At 55.6% G+C, this 14471-nt stretch overlaps 2 protein-coding genes across 2 annotated transcripts in view; one reads left to right on the top strand and one right to left on the bottom strand.

Moving 5' to 3' along the window:
* Positions 1 to 4844, top strand: part of WDFY4 (WDFY family member 4) — a 296219-nt gene extending 291375 nt beyond the window's left edge. Inside the window, exons 60-62 of the mRNA XM_045569053.1 lie at positions 453 to 537; positions 3341 to 3452; positions 4452 to 4844. Of these exons, the coding sequence (XP_045425009.1) occupies positions 453 to 537; positions 3341 to 3452; positions 4452 to 4518 (264 nt within the window). The 3' untranslated portion in view covers positions 4519 to 4844. The remainder of the gene's footprint in view (positions 1 to 452; positions 538 to 3340; positions 3453 to 4451) is intronic.
* Positions 1 to 14471, bottom strand: part of VSTM4 (V-set and transmembrane domain containing 4) — a 117370-nt gene that overhangs the window by 1013 nt on the left and 101886 nt on the right. The window lies entirely within an intron of this gene.

Below are 14471 nucleotides of genomic sequence, written 5' to 3'. Positions count from 1 at the left end.
GCTCACCGCGGCATTTGGGTGGAGGCCGGTCCCCACCCTTCAGCAACACAAAGTCCAGGCTCAGTGAGTGAGAAGTCTTTGTGGTCAGCCTAAGGGCTCCCACAAGGCGAGCTTAGGACCCAGAGCTGGACACAGGGTGGGGCAGCCCAGCCGCTGAGGTGTGAGCTAAGTGAAATGATAATAAACCGGCTGCGGAGTCGCATCCCTGCAGGTAAGGGATGGCGGAGATGTGCTCAGGGACACGGGCGAGAGTGAACACGTCCAAGCTGCGCTTGTGGTCAGCCAGCCTGCACTTGGGGAATCACCTTTCTCCCGACACTGAATTAACACCAGGAGGGACAGGGCCCAGGCCCCCAACCCTTCCCTCAGGTGTGAGGGAGTGGGACGGGCCACCCGGAGCCTGCAGACAGGGTCATTTCCCCAGCCCATGACAGTTTCTCTTTTCTGGGCAGATCTGGAAGACTGAGGACGTGAAGATGTCTGTTCCTGGGCACCCGGCAGAAGAGGAGCCCTCGGCTCAGCCTCCAAGTCCAAGAGGTACCTGTCCTGCAGGGATGCGGCCCTTGCCTTGCCCTGCCCACACCCCCCCCGCCAGCCCCCTGCCTAGACCCAAGGGCTGCAGGTCCAGCCAGGTCAGCCACTGAGGCTCTGGGGGTTGCTGCCAGGTTTTGGGGGAACAAGAGGACGTCTGTCTACTGCAAGCTGCTGGTGGGATGTGAGGCAGTATGGAGACGGCCTCTCAAGTCCCGACCTCGTCGCTGCAGGGCCCAGCAAGCCCTGGGATGCTCCTGGACACATGGACAGTGGCATGGTGGTTGTCAGGGGGTTCTGAGCCTCAGGAGGGGGAAACACACCTTGCCGAGCTTGGTTTGATGCTCTCCATGTGCCGGGATGCCTCTTGGTGCCAAACTCCCCAGCCCAGGGCCTGGACCCAGGTGGCTCCTTACCTGGACAGGAGCACCGGAGGGGCCACTTCCCTAGGGGCAAGGATGTGGCTCCATCATACCCCAGTCTGCCCCCTGGACCCTGGCTCACCCCCCAGCTCCCCATGGCAGGCTTCTCCAAGTGGGTCTGGGGGTCCTCTGCCTCAGCATCGCCCGGGACTTACTGAAAGTGCAGACCCTGGGCCCCGGTCCTCCACCCAGCCCACTGGAAGGGATTTGGAGTTGCTAGAATTTATGTGTCCTACAAGTCCCCAGGTGAGTCTCAGTGTGCGTGAGAGTCAGAGAACTGCTATTCTGGAGCAAAGCCCTCTTTGGGTTGTGGCAGATGAAACTGAAGTAAGAAAGTCTCTTCCGTCCTCTGCCGTCACAGCCATGGCCACCGCTATGGCCACCATTCTGGAGTAGCAATGACGAGAGTGACGTGAGCAGGCACCACTATAAACATCACCCTGCATTCTCTTGTTTGTTGTGGCACTCCTGTGCAGTAGGTGTCACTAGGGCACCCATGGGAGAGTGATGATGAGACTGAGGCTCAGAGAGGTTCAGGGACTTGCTCAAAGTCACCCAGCAAGCAGACCGTCATTCTCACTTCTACTGCCACAGCCGCCACAGCCACTGCAGGTAACCTTGACCACAGACACTGCCACGTAACCACCATCACCAACCCCCTACAATGAACACTGGCGCAAACCTCCCCACCAAAGCTGTCACCTTGCCATGTCCACGACAGCTGTCCACCCTCCATCAGCACCTCCTCCAGTGCAGCCAACCTTCCCTCTCAGATCAGTCTTCATCAAAGACTCTGGCCCAGAACCGGTTCATCTTTCTTGGGTCCCAGGAGCAAAGAAAACACTCCGCTCTGTCCCAGCAACCTCTCTGGCCCTCAGTTTCCCCCCTGTCAAATGGAGGTCTTTCCTGTACGTCCTAACTTGTGGAGGGCTGATGTTGGGAAAATGTTAGCCACAGACAAGAATATGCTCCACAAATGCAGAATATTATTGTCATTTTCAGACTTTAAAGAGCTTCTTGTCTCTGAACACAACATCTGTTACATTAGGGAACTTACGAGAGTGCCTCAGGCTGAGAGGGAGCCCCCGGTCCACATCCTTCCTCTGCCGTCTGTCCTGACCTTGGGTCACTGCTGCCCCACTGAATTGACTGTCAAGATTGTGGTTAGAATTCAAGGGAGAATTAGGATAAAATGACAGGATGGCACAGGCATACTCAGGAAAAATCAGGTTGGGCCATAGTTTAGAATTAACAAATTCAGGTGCAGGTTTACAGACCTAACCCGCTGGAGGTCTTAATAAGGAAGCATGTTGTTCTTCTAATATGTTTTGCTGGCAAGGGGCCAGTATTGAGCATGACACATAGATATTTGCATGCATGTCCTCTTGGAGTGTGTATTACTGCATCCCTCGGATGTCTTAAGGGGCAAGAAAAGAGATCTTTCAAGATATTAAGGATACTGCATTTGTGGGCAGATGTAATCTAATTTCTGTCTGGAATTCATTTATTTGCCATTTGCAGCAAGGACCAACCCAGTTGAGTACAATTTATTTCAGGGATCACCCCAAAGGTTTGGACTCAATCTGGTACCTAAAAAGTACTCACTCAGGAGAAGCTTAGTGTTTGGACTTCTGCACAAATTCACAAATGCCTGGTGTGCATCAAGGCAGTTTCCCCCACTCGGACCCCTCATACATTTCCTGGTGCATGGGCCTGTCTGCACACGCTGGTGACCTCCCGGCAGAGCTGGGACTACAGCGTCATTCCTGCCCTGAGTCCAGCGAAGTAGCCCTGCAGGGATGTACCTGGTGGCGTCTCTCAATCTCACCCTTCACGTTGAAGGAATTACTGCCTGTCCCCAAATGCAGTCATTAAAATGAGTGAAGTAACAATCATTGAGTTATATTTTTTGAAAAAACTTTCTCAGCATTTAATTATTGGTTGTGGCGTAAGAGGATTTAGATAAGTTGATAATGCCGACTTTATGTAATTTATTTTTACTAGGCAATTATGGCTGCATAACATCCTGGCAGCAAGGTATTGTGGGGCATCTTATTAAGCATAAAGCCAGTAAACACTGATGAACAATTTTGCTGAACTAGGCATGCAATTTAGAAAGCAATAATACACAAATCCAATTTGGTGCACAATGGATACCGCGGCACGTCAGCACATGTAACTATCACAGCCTGCAAATTAAATTGGGACAGCCCTTTTTGCAACAGCACAGGCCAAGATTAAATATATTTTCCCCCTCAATTTAACAAGTTGCTGACCACAAATATAAATACGTGTGCATGTGTTTGTGGCCCCGTATGTGGATGTACAGGTGAGCAAGTGTGAAGCCACTAGGGTGTTCTAACCACTCTCTCGAACGCTCCCCACAGGTCACAAGTGGGAGAAGAACCTTGCCCTGAGTCGAGAGCTGGATGTCAGCGTTGCTTTGACAGGGAAGCCCAGCAAGACCAGCCCTGCGGTGACAGCGCTGGCCGTGTCCAGGTAAGCACGGCCGTTCCTCCAGGTCTCCAGCAGGGGGCGTTGCGGCCACCCCAAGGAAGGTCCCGGCGCTCTGCGCTCAAGTGCATTACGGGACGCAGTGGGGCGCCATGCGCAGGAGGCAGGCGGCGTGGCCTTGTAGGGCCCTAGGAAACGCTTTTGGGGTTTTTCTTGTTGTTTGCTTTTAACTCACACATGCTCTTGCTCTCTTGCTCTTGAACATCCATGAATGCATAAAGAAATCCAAAAGGTAGAAGTATATTTTTTTGTAATTTTATCCTAAAGAGTTCCACTGTGATTGTAACTTGGTATGCTGAGTATCCTACATGACCAGAAAATGCCTTTTGAGGGCCCTAAGCCCACGCAGCACAGCCATGTGTCGGGTCCCACGCTCAATACCTGTCCTTGGATCTGTCACAGGGAGCCAGTGGAGGGGGTTCCTGTCACCTCATTCTGCACACCAGGAGGTGCGGTCTCAGGAGCCCGCCGACCTTCAGGGCCGGGGTATCCTCCCCCACTGGCCTGCCCGGACTGTTCCGGCGTCCTTAGGGGCTGGAGCTGGGCAGTGTTCTAGATGCCAGGCCAAGACAGGGTGGGCGTGGGGGTAGGGAAGGAGAGCCCACAGTCACGCTGCTTGCTGAGAACTCCCCATTTGTTCTGCCCAGGCCTGGCTCCATGTCTCACGGGCCAGGAGGCTTAGCTGGAGACGCTGGAGAGAGAGGCAGGGCCTCAGCCTCTCCCTGGGGCCTGGGCGTCTTGGAGCTCCCCCTCAGCACACTGGGGGCCACAACCCTTGTAGCTCAGGAGCCCTCAACCCCACCTGCCACCCCCACCCCCCCAGTCAGAACATTCTCTGTTTCTCCCGCTCCCTCCCCTGCGTCAGGGGAGCTGGGGCCAGGGGCAGGCTCCCCGGGGTCCTGGACTGAGCCCAGGGCTGCAGCTTCCTGCGTGGTACCAACTGGCTGGCCGCCGACACTCTTGCCTTTTCTTTCTCTTCCCAAGAAACCAGACCAAACTCCTGGTCGGCGACGAGAAGGGGAGAATATTCTGCTGGTCTGCAGACTGGTAGGGAGGAGGCGGCCACAGCAGCGCCAGGTGGCAGAGGCGAAGCAGGGCCTGGGCTGTGTCCGAGAAGGAAGCCCAGGGCCTTCCCTGCCCACAGGCCTCTGGCACTCGGAGCTCTGACCCAGTGTTCTCCATGGCCTTGGCACTTCTATGAAAAGGATGCGAGCACACTTCTGTGGGTGTGCAAGCCACGCTGGAAGCTGCACATGAAATTACACGACTCACCTTGTCCAGGGATATTGCACTGAAAAAAAACGGGGTCACTTGAGACCAATGGAAAATATTGTATTGTCTTTATTTTATTAAAGCAACTATTTTCCAAATGCAAAAGGATTCTTGAGTTTTAAATTGGCACTCTTTCCACGTGTAATGCTGCCTTTCTAAGTATTCGAATCTCCGTCCTGAGAAAGGCAGGGAAGCCTCAGGGAAGTGCACCCCACATTCCTCCGTCTTCCTGCTTGGACGCTGGCTCTCCCCCTTGTCTGGCGCCTAGTGCAGGGTCCTGGGGCGTGAGAGGCCCCTGCTAGGGAGGCCCAGTCTCTGCACTGCGCTGCAGGACAGGATGTGGGTGCTGCCCATCGCAGGTTCAGGGAACTCGGCCTGGGGCATCGCACCCTCCCAGGCCTGCCTGCCCCTCTCCGCGGCACACAGCCGGGGGTGGCTCGGCAGGCTCTGACTTGCAAGCTCTTCCCGGGGCCCCAGTGCACACGCTGACTTTGAGCTGTAGCTCACCCTGGGGAAATCCAAACTGCTGTGTGACTTTTGTTCTCCATCTGAAAATGCATGGTGGGCAGGGTAGTCACTTGTGCCTCTCTGAGGCATTCCAGCACCTTCCAGTGCCTGGGTCACTCTCGAATCAGTCATTGGGCATCCAAGGCATCACCCTCACTCTGACATCTCCTCCTCACCTCAAGACTTTCAGCGCTCCTTAAAAGAAAATCCACCTGCCTCTTTAATAAAATCAAGCTCAGGCGGGCACAGGGGGATGGGAAGAGGCTAAGCCTTAGCTTCACTCCCCTTCAGAGATCTCCCTTCTGGGGCCAAGTGCACATTCTAATGCTCCCCAGATGTCTCCAAGCCTGCAGAAGCCCCAGTGGGTGGCCCCACCCAATTTAACCCCAGCCTAGGAATGGCAGGAAAATACACTTGGTGTCTTATGGCCCAGGGTCATCTGGCCTCCTGGGGGCAGTGGGACAATTAAAAGATAAATATTAAGAAAGCAGAGGGGGTATGCAACTATGTCGAAAGTGGTGAGGGACGGTTAGGACATAGTAATTCATCTATAACCTTCGAGGTCTTTGCAAAGGGGGGAGATGGAGGAGGAGACCCTCCTCAGGGCCGGAGCACCCCTCCTGGGGTGGGAAGGGCTCAAGTCTGACTCCAGGGCCAAGGATCTCGCTGCTCCCGCACCACCTGCATGTGCCGTTAGCAGACAGCCCATTTGCAACCCCCTCGTTGGTCTGGACTGCACCGGAGGACCATAAATTCAAGAGCAGAGAGCACCATCCCCAGGAAGGCCAGGAAGCAGCGTCATAGATATCAAGGCTGGGCCTGCTGTCATTCTTCAAGCCGCAATTCATGGTGTCACGCAGGGCTGCAGAGGTCTGGCCCAAAGGCTGTCCTCATTCACTCAGGGATTTTGCCTCTCGTTGCCCCCGTGTCACAGGGGAAGTGGGGAGATGTTGTTGACTCCTGTCGCTGGGGTCCTGGTGCTGAGGCGTCTGTGCGAACAAGTGTGGCTTGAGGCGGGAAGGCTAAGATAGACGTGTCACGCCCCAGGGAAGGCAGAGGTGACGTTCAGCTGTCTTAGTGTGCGCAGGCTGCCAGTGCAGTTCCAAAGGCTGGGTGGCCTACACAACAGGAATTTATGTCTCACAATTCTGGAGGCTGGAAGTTCAAGGCCAGGGTGCCAACAGGATTGGTTTCTTCTGAGGCCTCTCTCCTTGGCTTGCAGACAGCCCCCTTTTCTCTGTGCTCTTCCCTCTGTGCGCATCTGTGCCCTAATCTCTTCTTCTAAGGACAGCAGTCATACGGGACTAGGGCCCACCCTAATGGCCTCATTTTAACTATCTTCAAATACAGTCACAGTCTGAAGTACTGGGGGTTAGGACTTCAACCCAGGAATATTTCAGGGACACCGTTCAGCCCCTAACACTGGCTGAAGGAGGTGGCCCTCAGTCAAGACCTGGGAGGGAAGGCAGGCCTGGCCCTGTTGAGACGGAGGGGAGGTCCCCGCGGGGAGAGCGGACGGCCATTGGAAGGCACAGGGCGTGTTGGGCTGGAGGCAGGAAGAACGAGAGGGCAAGGTGAGGCGGAGAGGCTGTGGCTCTGGGGCCGCGGGGGCTGCAGGCTGCTGATGGGCCAGGGGAGGGGGGATCGAGGCTGGCAGAGGCGGTCTCCCACCCCACGGAGCTGCGTGCCCCCAGCCAGCCCCTAAGTGGCAGACATGCAGGTGAACGAACGATCCGCGGTGGCAGATGTGTCGGAGCTGCTGGTCCTGGGAGAGGAAAACAGCCCTGCGCATTGGCAGGTCCGAGCGGCAGCCCCTCCACGGGTGGGGGAGTGAACTGGAGTGAAGACTTGGGTAGGGATGACAGGAGACTCGGGGATGTTGTGCCCAGGGCCCAGGACGTGGCAGGGGCGATGCCAGCAGCCCATGGTCACTGTCGGGAGTGGGGATTTGGGGGCGGCACCGTGGCAGAAGGGAGGGGCTGTGGGCAGAGTGAGCCCACTAAGGAGCTGAGGGGGACTTCAGGGGCAGGCGCACCCTCGCCAGTCCAGTGCGTGTCTGGGAAGACTCGGTGGCCTCCTGGGAGCATCCTCTTTCCCAGTGGCACTAAAGCAACTCACCGGGCCTCTGGTGTAGTCCTCCTAGACCAGCTCCGTTACCTGGAGGAGGGAGGCTGCTCTGCCCCCAAACCCAGGAGAGAGCAGCCACCCTCGGGCCTCGCGGACATGGCCCTGCTGTGGGCCCCGAGGGGTCAGAAGCAGAGTCAGCGGGTGGGGGACAAACGGAGCAGGCCCAGGATGGGGCTGGGGAGGAAAGCCACAGGTGCCGCTGGGCTGCCTCAGTGAGTGACAGGAGGCTCCGGCTGCAGAGGTGCAGCCGGCAAGGCTGGGGCTCCTGACGGTTGTCGGTGGAGGAAGAGGCTCACGGTCAGAGCCCCCCACGTTCCACTGTGCTGAGACAGCAGCCACGCTCAGCTCACCCAAGGGAGCTCCCCCCTGTGTCAACTTCCTAACAACGGTGAGACCAACCCCCACACCTGCCCCCACGCCATCCTGTGATGACGAAGGCCCCCCAGCCCCCAGCAATGCCACAGCCTCTGCCCCTGGGGGAGTCTCGACTCTGCTCACCTTGCGAGCAAAATGCCACTTAACCACCCATTCCTCACGGAATGCCCACCCCAGGCCTCCCCGGTCCTCCATGTCCTCTGAGAGGCCAGGCAAGGGCACCCCAGGGCAGCAGACAGCACCCTCACTGCAGGCACAAGGAAAGCAGGGACCTCCGGGTGACAGCTTCACCCATGAGGGGCCCGTATGCTCAGCTGTGCCCACCCGTCTGTCCGGACAGGTCTGGCTGTGCTGGGACATACTTACACTGGCAAAGCATTCCTTGTTTGTTGGAAATCCAAATCCGCCAGGGCGTCTCGTGTTTGTATTTGCTAAGTCTGATTGTCCCACTGCCCGAGCTTCTTAGAGCTGGGGAACGACGGCGCCTTGCCCAGGCCTGGCAGACCCCATCGCACTCAGTGAATCACTTATATTGAAAGGACGGAAATTCAACAGCAGAAGCTCTTGCAGGGACCATGGGGAGCTCTCCGTGCCACTGAGCAAGTGTCCTGAGCCTTCTGGGCCCTCTGGCCCTCCTCCTCCACTCCTTGCCCAGGCTCCAGGGAGAGAAGCTGAGTCCCCTGGAAGCCATCTGTGACAGAACTGCCTCCCCCCAGCTCAGCCAGCAGCCAGGAGTCCTGAGAGCCCAGTCTGGGGGCCAGAAGAGAACTCAGAGATTGGATTTGACCACATTAAAATGCAGCCAAGCAGGGCACATTTGGGGAGGAATATACTCTTCATATGAAAATCCTGATGAAATTTGTTTATCATAAAATCAAATCTCTCTAAGCCAAATCAGTTTTGCTTTAGTAAGTTCTTGGGTTCACATCCCATGCCCAGATCAGGATGCGTGTGTGTGCGTGTGCATGTGTGCAGGCTCTAAAGTGAATGTGCTGGTTTTAATTTTTCTCCTAGGGCATGCTGCCTGAGACCCTCTTAGTAAATAGGAGGGCTTTCCAAATCATCTCCTTCCCCCAGTCCCTGAAGGCCCAGGGAACTCTATGGTACCCTGAGCAGAGATCTCTGCCCCAAAACTAGTTGATAGAGAGACATCCTTTTCTAAGACCCTTTACCACCATTTGCCAGAAATGGGTCACAGTAAATAAACAAGTCTACAATGGCCAGGCAGTGGAAAGTGCCACCAACATCATGCACCACACACTTTGTAGCCTCGAAGTCTTCTCCCAGGCATTAGGCCCTGAGGAATTCTCAGTGACATCAGTGTGATGACTTGACTTTAACTATTTGTCCACACATTTGTTCGTTTATTCATTCACTCATCATTTCCTGGCATTGCACAAGGACCCTGGTGCCTGTCCCCTGCCAGGCTGGGGGCCCGGCAGAGGCTGAGTCTAGACACGGGTACCTGACAGCCCGCGTCCCTCGGGGGCCACCCAGACCCTCAACTCCACCACTTTCCACCTGGAAGCTGGGTCCAGAGGATGGAAGGGGCTTGTCTAAGGCCGCATAGCAGGTCAGCGGCACAACGTGGTGAAGGCTCCAGGCCTCTGCAGTGTGGCCTTGTGGCCCTCAGGGTGGGCTGCCGGCAGAGGGGAGTCCAAACGGCTACCACTCCTCACTTCACAAGGAAACATAAAGGAAGAAAATGGGCTCAGATGCTTTTGAAGAATAGAAAAAATGCACCAGAATCTTTGTGTCGGAGAGTCCAGCTTGAATACCTCCTGCAACAAGGAGCTCACTACTTCAGGAAGCAGCCCCTGTGACTGCGAGGCTTACCCTCGCCAACAGTGCAGGTCACAGAGGCCCCTCCACTCCTGCTCCTCCTCCTCTTCCTCCTCTTTCTCCTCTGAGGGCACCGGCAGGTGAGGGTGCACTCAATCACTCAATCCCCTGCTGCACCCCAAGCTCTCTTGGGGTCTTGTGTGCCCTTGGCCTCAGTTGTCTTGTCTTACGCCTGTTTTGTAAAATAGAAGTAAAAATTAATGACCTCATAGGTTGCTCTGAAAGTAAAATGAGGTAGTGTGTGTAAAGTTCTTAGCACAGGGCAGGAGCTCAGCAAATGATGAGGACGATGGTGGTTATTATTGTTAATGTGGTTCCTCACACCAGGCCCGATATGAGAACAACGTCCCCTCTCCTTTCTTCTCTCCCTGTTGGAGACATTGTCCACACATTCAAACGTTCACCAAATATATCTCATTCCCATACCACCTTCATGATTTTTCGACATCACCTGCACAACCATTTTCTTAATATTTGCCTTTAACTTCACTCCTCTTTTAAACTTTAACCTCATCTAAGCACCAGCATCTGTGGAATCACAGGTTGGGTGTACAGTCTATGGTTTCCTAACTGTACAAAAACAGATGGGGAAAGTGCTTGTCTTTGCCCCCTTACAAGCATCTAATGTTGCTGCAGGTGTACTTGAGCCACGTTCAGGAAAAATCGGTCCTTACCCAAGGTCCTGGGGCAGATAGTATCTTTTCTCCAGGGAGCAGATGGCCCTGGTGCAGCCACTCGAGCCAGGTCAGCACAGCCAGAGTGGAAAGGGACCGACTGAGGTCCCCACCTGCTAAGGACGGCCTCCCCTGCACCAAGAGGAAAAGGCTGGGGGTCATATCTAGAGGCAGAGCCGTGGGTTCAGGGCCTGACTTCCTCTCCGAATCTGGGTAGCTTTGGGGGACATTGGCTTCTCTACTCATTCCCGGGTGTCTTCTGTAAAATGGGAATCATGGCGCCATCTCACAGTGTTGTGAGGGTTTAAGGAGAATATGCGTGTGAGGTGGGGATCCAACACCTGGAACTTGGGAAGTTCTCGGTACTATAGTAAGTTAGTGTGGCTGTTATTACGTGACTACCGACACCCAGGCTCTGTGTGGCCAACACCAGGGATGGAGCCTCCCCCCAAGCTGCTCAGGCACAAACCCCTGCGGCCTCGCTGAGAAAGCTCCTCCCACGTGCCCCACATCCAGGCCCTCAGGACACCTGCTGAGCCCCAGCAAACAATCAGAAACTCAAACTACAATCTCAATACCATTTAGCATTGCATCAAAAATATGAATTACTTAGGAATAAATATGACAAAAATGTGTAAGATCTGAAAACACCACTGAAAACTAAGGGAAGTCACAGACCTGAACAGGTGGAGGAGCTGCGGCCACGGAGCGCAGGACCCAGTGTGGCTGAGACGGTCACCCTCCCAGAAGGGAGCTAGAGATTCAACACAGCCCCTGTCAAAATCACAACAGGATTTTTAGTAGAAATCGGCAAACTGATTCTAGGATTCACATGGAAATGCAAAGAACCTAGAACAGTTTAGAACCTGAAAACATTGAACAAAGAACAAAGTGGGAGGACTTGCACCACTTGATTTCAACTTATTAGGCAGCCCCAGTAATCAAGACAGTGCTGTTGACAGCGAGAGAATAGACAGAGCAAAGGAGCAGAACAGAGTCCAGAAACGGACCCACACGTGGCCGGCCGATTTCCACAAAGGGGCCGAGGCAGTACAGTGAAGGAGAGAGACCCTTTTACCCCGCGGTGTTGGAGCTGAGTACCCATATGCTAAGAAGAAAGGAATTACAATCTACACCTCACACCATAAAGAAAAATTAATTTTAAATGAATCAAGTCCTAACAGTGAAACCTAAAATTATGAAACTTCTAGAAGAAAACCTAGGAAAACTTTGTGAACTAAGGTTATTTAAAGACCTCTTAGGTACAACACCAAAAGTATGATCTGTTGAGAAAAAAACTGATGAATTGGGATTTGTCAAAGTTAAGATCTTCTGTTCCTTGAAAGACTGTGAGCAAAATGGAACGTTGAGCACAGAGGGCCGAGCTCGGCAGGGTGCGCTGCGCGCCTCGGGAGCCGGCTCTGGGCCTGGGCTAAGCCCGAGGGAGCCGGGGAGGCGAACAGCAGCAAACAGGAAGGAGAGACACCAGAGGCGCAGTGGGGACAGGCTCCGGGCAGGGGCAGTAGGCACAGCTGGACCTGCCCAAGGTTGGTGGCCTCAGCACAGCTACCACCAGCCAGGAGCACCAAGCCCAGCTCACCCGTGGCCTTGGAGCAGGACAGACTGCAGACCTCGAGGAACCCTGAGGAACCCCTCTGAGCCTCAGTTTCCAACTCTGCGAGACGTCGATGAGCACACCCACTCCTGTAGGACGGAGGTACAGTGTACGAGGCACGCATGTCCTCGCCGGGTGCCCGCCGGCCTTGCAGAGCGCCTTTGTCCCCCAGCCACCACCCTGGCTGTCTAGACCCGCGCTGCCCACCCCCGCCTTAGACATTCCAACCCGGAAGTGCCCCTGTCCTCCCGGCACCCCACCCCTGCACCCCACCCCCGCCCTCATCACGCACTCATCACGCACTCGGCACCGCCACCACGCATGCGTCAAGCAGTCGCCGCCCCAGGGAACGCCGAGCCCCGGCCCGCAGCGAGCTCGCAGTCTGCTTCGGGAGACGAGAAGTAAACACACCGGCATCACGCCGGGGCTGTGCGGTACCACTCTAAGGAGGGAAAACAAAGCAACAAACAAGCAGAGAAGGAGCGAGAGGGTACTGGGGGGGAGAGACATGGGCTAGGGTGGCCGGGACAGCTCCCCAAGACGCGGCATCTGACAGCTGGAGAAGCCAGGGAAGGAGGCACGCGGGTGTCGCGGGGAAGCGGCGCGGGCCTGGGCTGAGCGATGCTGGTCCTGAGGCAGGCGCTGCCGCTCTGGGGTCGGCAGGGAGGCAGCCATGGGTCCAGGCGGAGTGACGGAGTAGCAGGGCAGGGTCAGAGAGGAGAGGGGCGTCACAGGGAGCCCATCCCCGGGTGGCTTTTGGGCTGCGGACACAGAGAAGGGACAGCAGCCTCTGAAAAGCAGGAACACCGCCGGCCACGCCAGGTGGTTGTGGCCTCACCCCATCCCACCTCCTGAGCAGGTGACGCCTGGCTTTGCCCACCGAGGCAGAAGTGTCCCCACACCCAGCCCTAGTGTCCCCCACCCCCACTCTCGTCCTGGGGGCCCCTGTGGGCATGCTGTCCCCGAGTCAGGGCACAGTGCTGTCAACATGAATCAAACTGGGAGGCCCACGTCCGGCCCCCTCTCCCCATTCCACTGGAGGTCACGGCCCTGGCGAGGTCCCCTCGAGCCTCTTCCCAGAACGGCAGCGCCTCCACGGGAGGGTTCCAGCGGGCAGGCGGCAGGCAGAGCGCAGGCCCGTGCGTGGGATCACTGTGAAACATCACACAGATGGCGAGCTTGGCCATTTCCTGTACAACACGTAATTAGGTTAGATAAGAAACTAGCTGTGTCTAAGTGCTATAAATGTCTATATTAAGCTATTTTGAAAGCGCCGAGCACTTTGACATTTGAGAGTTCAGAGTAATTGAAGTATTGAAATAAAATTGCTTCTGTTATTTAAAAGGTCATTATCATCTTCAGCTAGATATATGAGGACTATTTTCCACTCTAGTGAGCCGTTCTCTCTGGCACAATTAGCATCGCTTGAGCAGAGGCTTGCAGGGGAGCCTCCCACTCGGCAGCCCCCGCCTGCAGCCCGAGGTAGCCATTAGGACACGCGGAGCACCGGGGAACCCAGGGACAGCCCGCGACAAGAGCTGCGCCTGTCCGGGGAGAGCCGTCTCCGCCGATTCAGCACCTACCGCAGACGGGGCCCTGCACCGGTGCTTGTGCGACTCGGCCTCATCCTCACGAAGCCATCACCGTCAGAACGTTGCGGATGAGGAAACTGAGGCCCAAGGTTGCCATCCACAGTGGGGCTGCAGGGGTGTGGCCGGCGGCCCCGGGAAGGGAGAGTGCGGAGCTGAGTGTGGAGCGGCCCTGGGGAGGCTGCTGGCCCTTTGCCGTGCTGGCTCCTTTAGGCCTCGTCGCCAGCCCGGGAAGAAACCTCTGCATTTCATAAGCGAGAAACCTGAGACGCAGAGAGCTTAAGAAGCTGGAAACAGCAGGAAAATGCTGGAAGACTCGGGATGTTTTAAGAACATCGCCCAGCGCCTACCCTGCATGCCCCCATAGCTCAGATGGCTCTGGCCCCCTTCTGCCACATCCTGAGCCCCCAGCAGCCTGGCCGGTCCTCGTGGGTTTAGGGTTCCCCTCGAAAAGCAGAAACAAGAGCGGCCTCAGCTGGGCTGACCGGGACGGACAGATCTGGACCCATGGCGGGGGATGAGGCTCAGTGGGCGGGAGAGCTGAGCGCCGGCTGGCAGGACGGCTGGATGCAGCAGTCACTTTCAGGAGGGCCCTGAGCCCCTCTATGCTCATGCGTCACATGACATTCCTGCAAGAATCCAACCAGGGCATAGATCTCAAACAACCACTAGAATGTTCCACTATAAAAACCAGACATTGGCAGCTTTCCTCCAATTCTCATTCAAGCCACCTCAACAGGCCCCCCCCATTATTGAGTTAAGTAAATACAATGTTCTTAATTACAAATTAGATAGTATCTAATTTAGTACTGAATTTTATCCTTGGTTGTTGTTAATTTAACATATCACAATTTCTAAAGGGCCTTCCAAGAGAGCCTTGACTTCCAAAGGGATCTTCATCGCAGTAGCGTGGGACCCAGTGCTCTCGGGAGGGGATGAACGGTGACGACAGTCTGTGGGGCATGCTTATGGGGCACTCGCTCTGGGAGAGCCCTGGGCTGGG

Source organism: Lemur catta, chromosome 14 (genome assembly GCF_020740605.2).
Source record: "Lemur catta isolate mLemCat1 chromosome 14, mLemCat1.pri, whole genome shotgun sequence".
Classification (NCBI taxonomy): domain Eukaryota; kingdom Metazoa; phylum Chordata; class Mammalia; order Primates; family Lemuridae; genus Lemur; species Lemur catta.
This window is presented reverse-complemented; position numbering and strand designations above follow the sequence as displayed.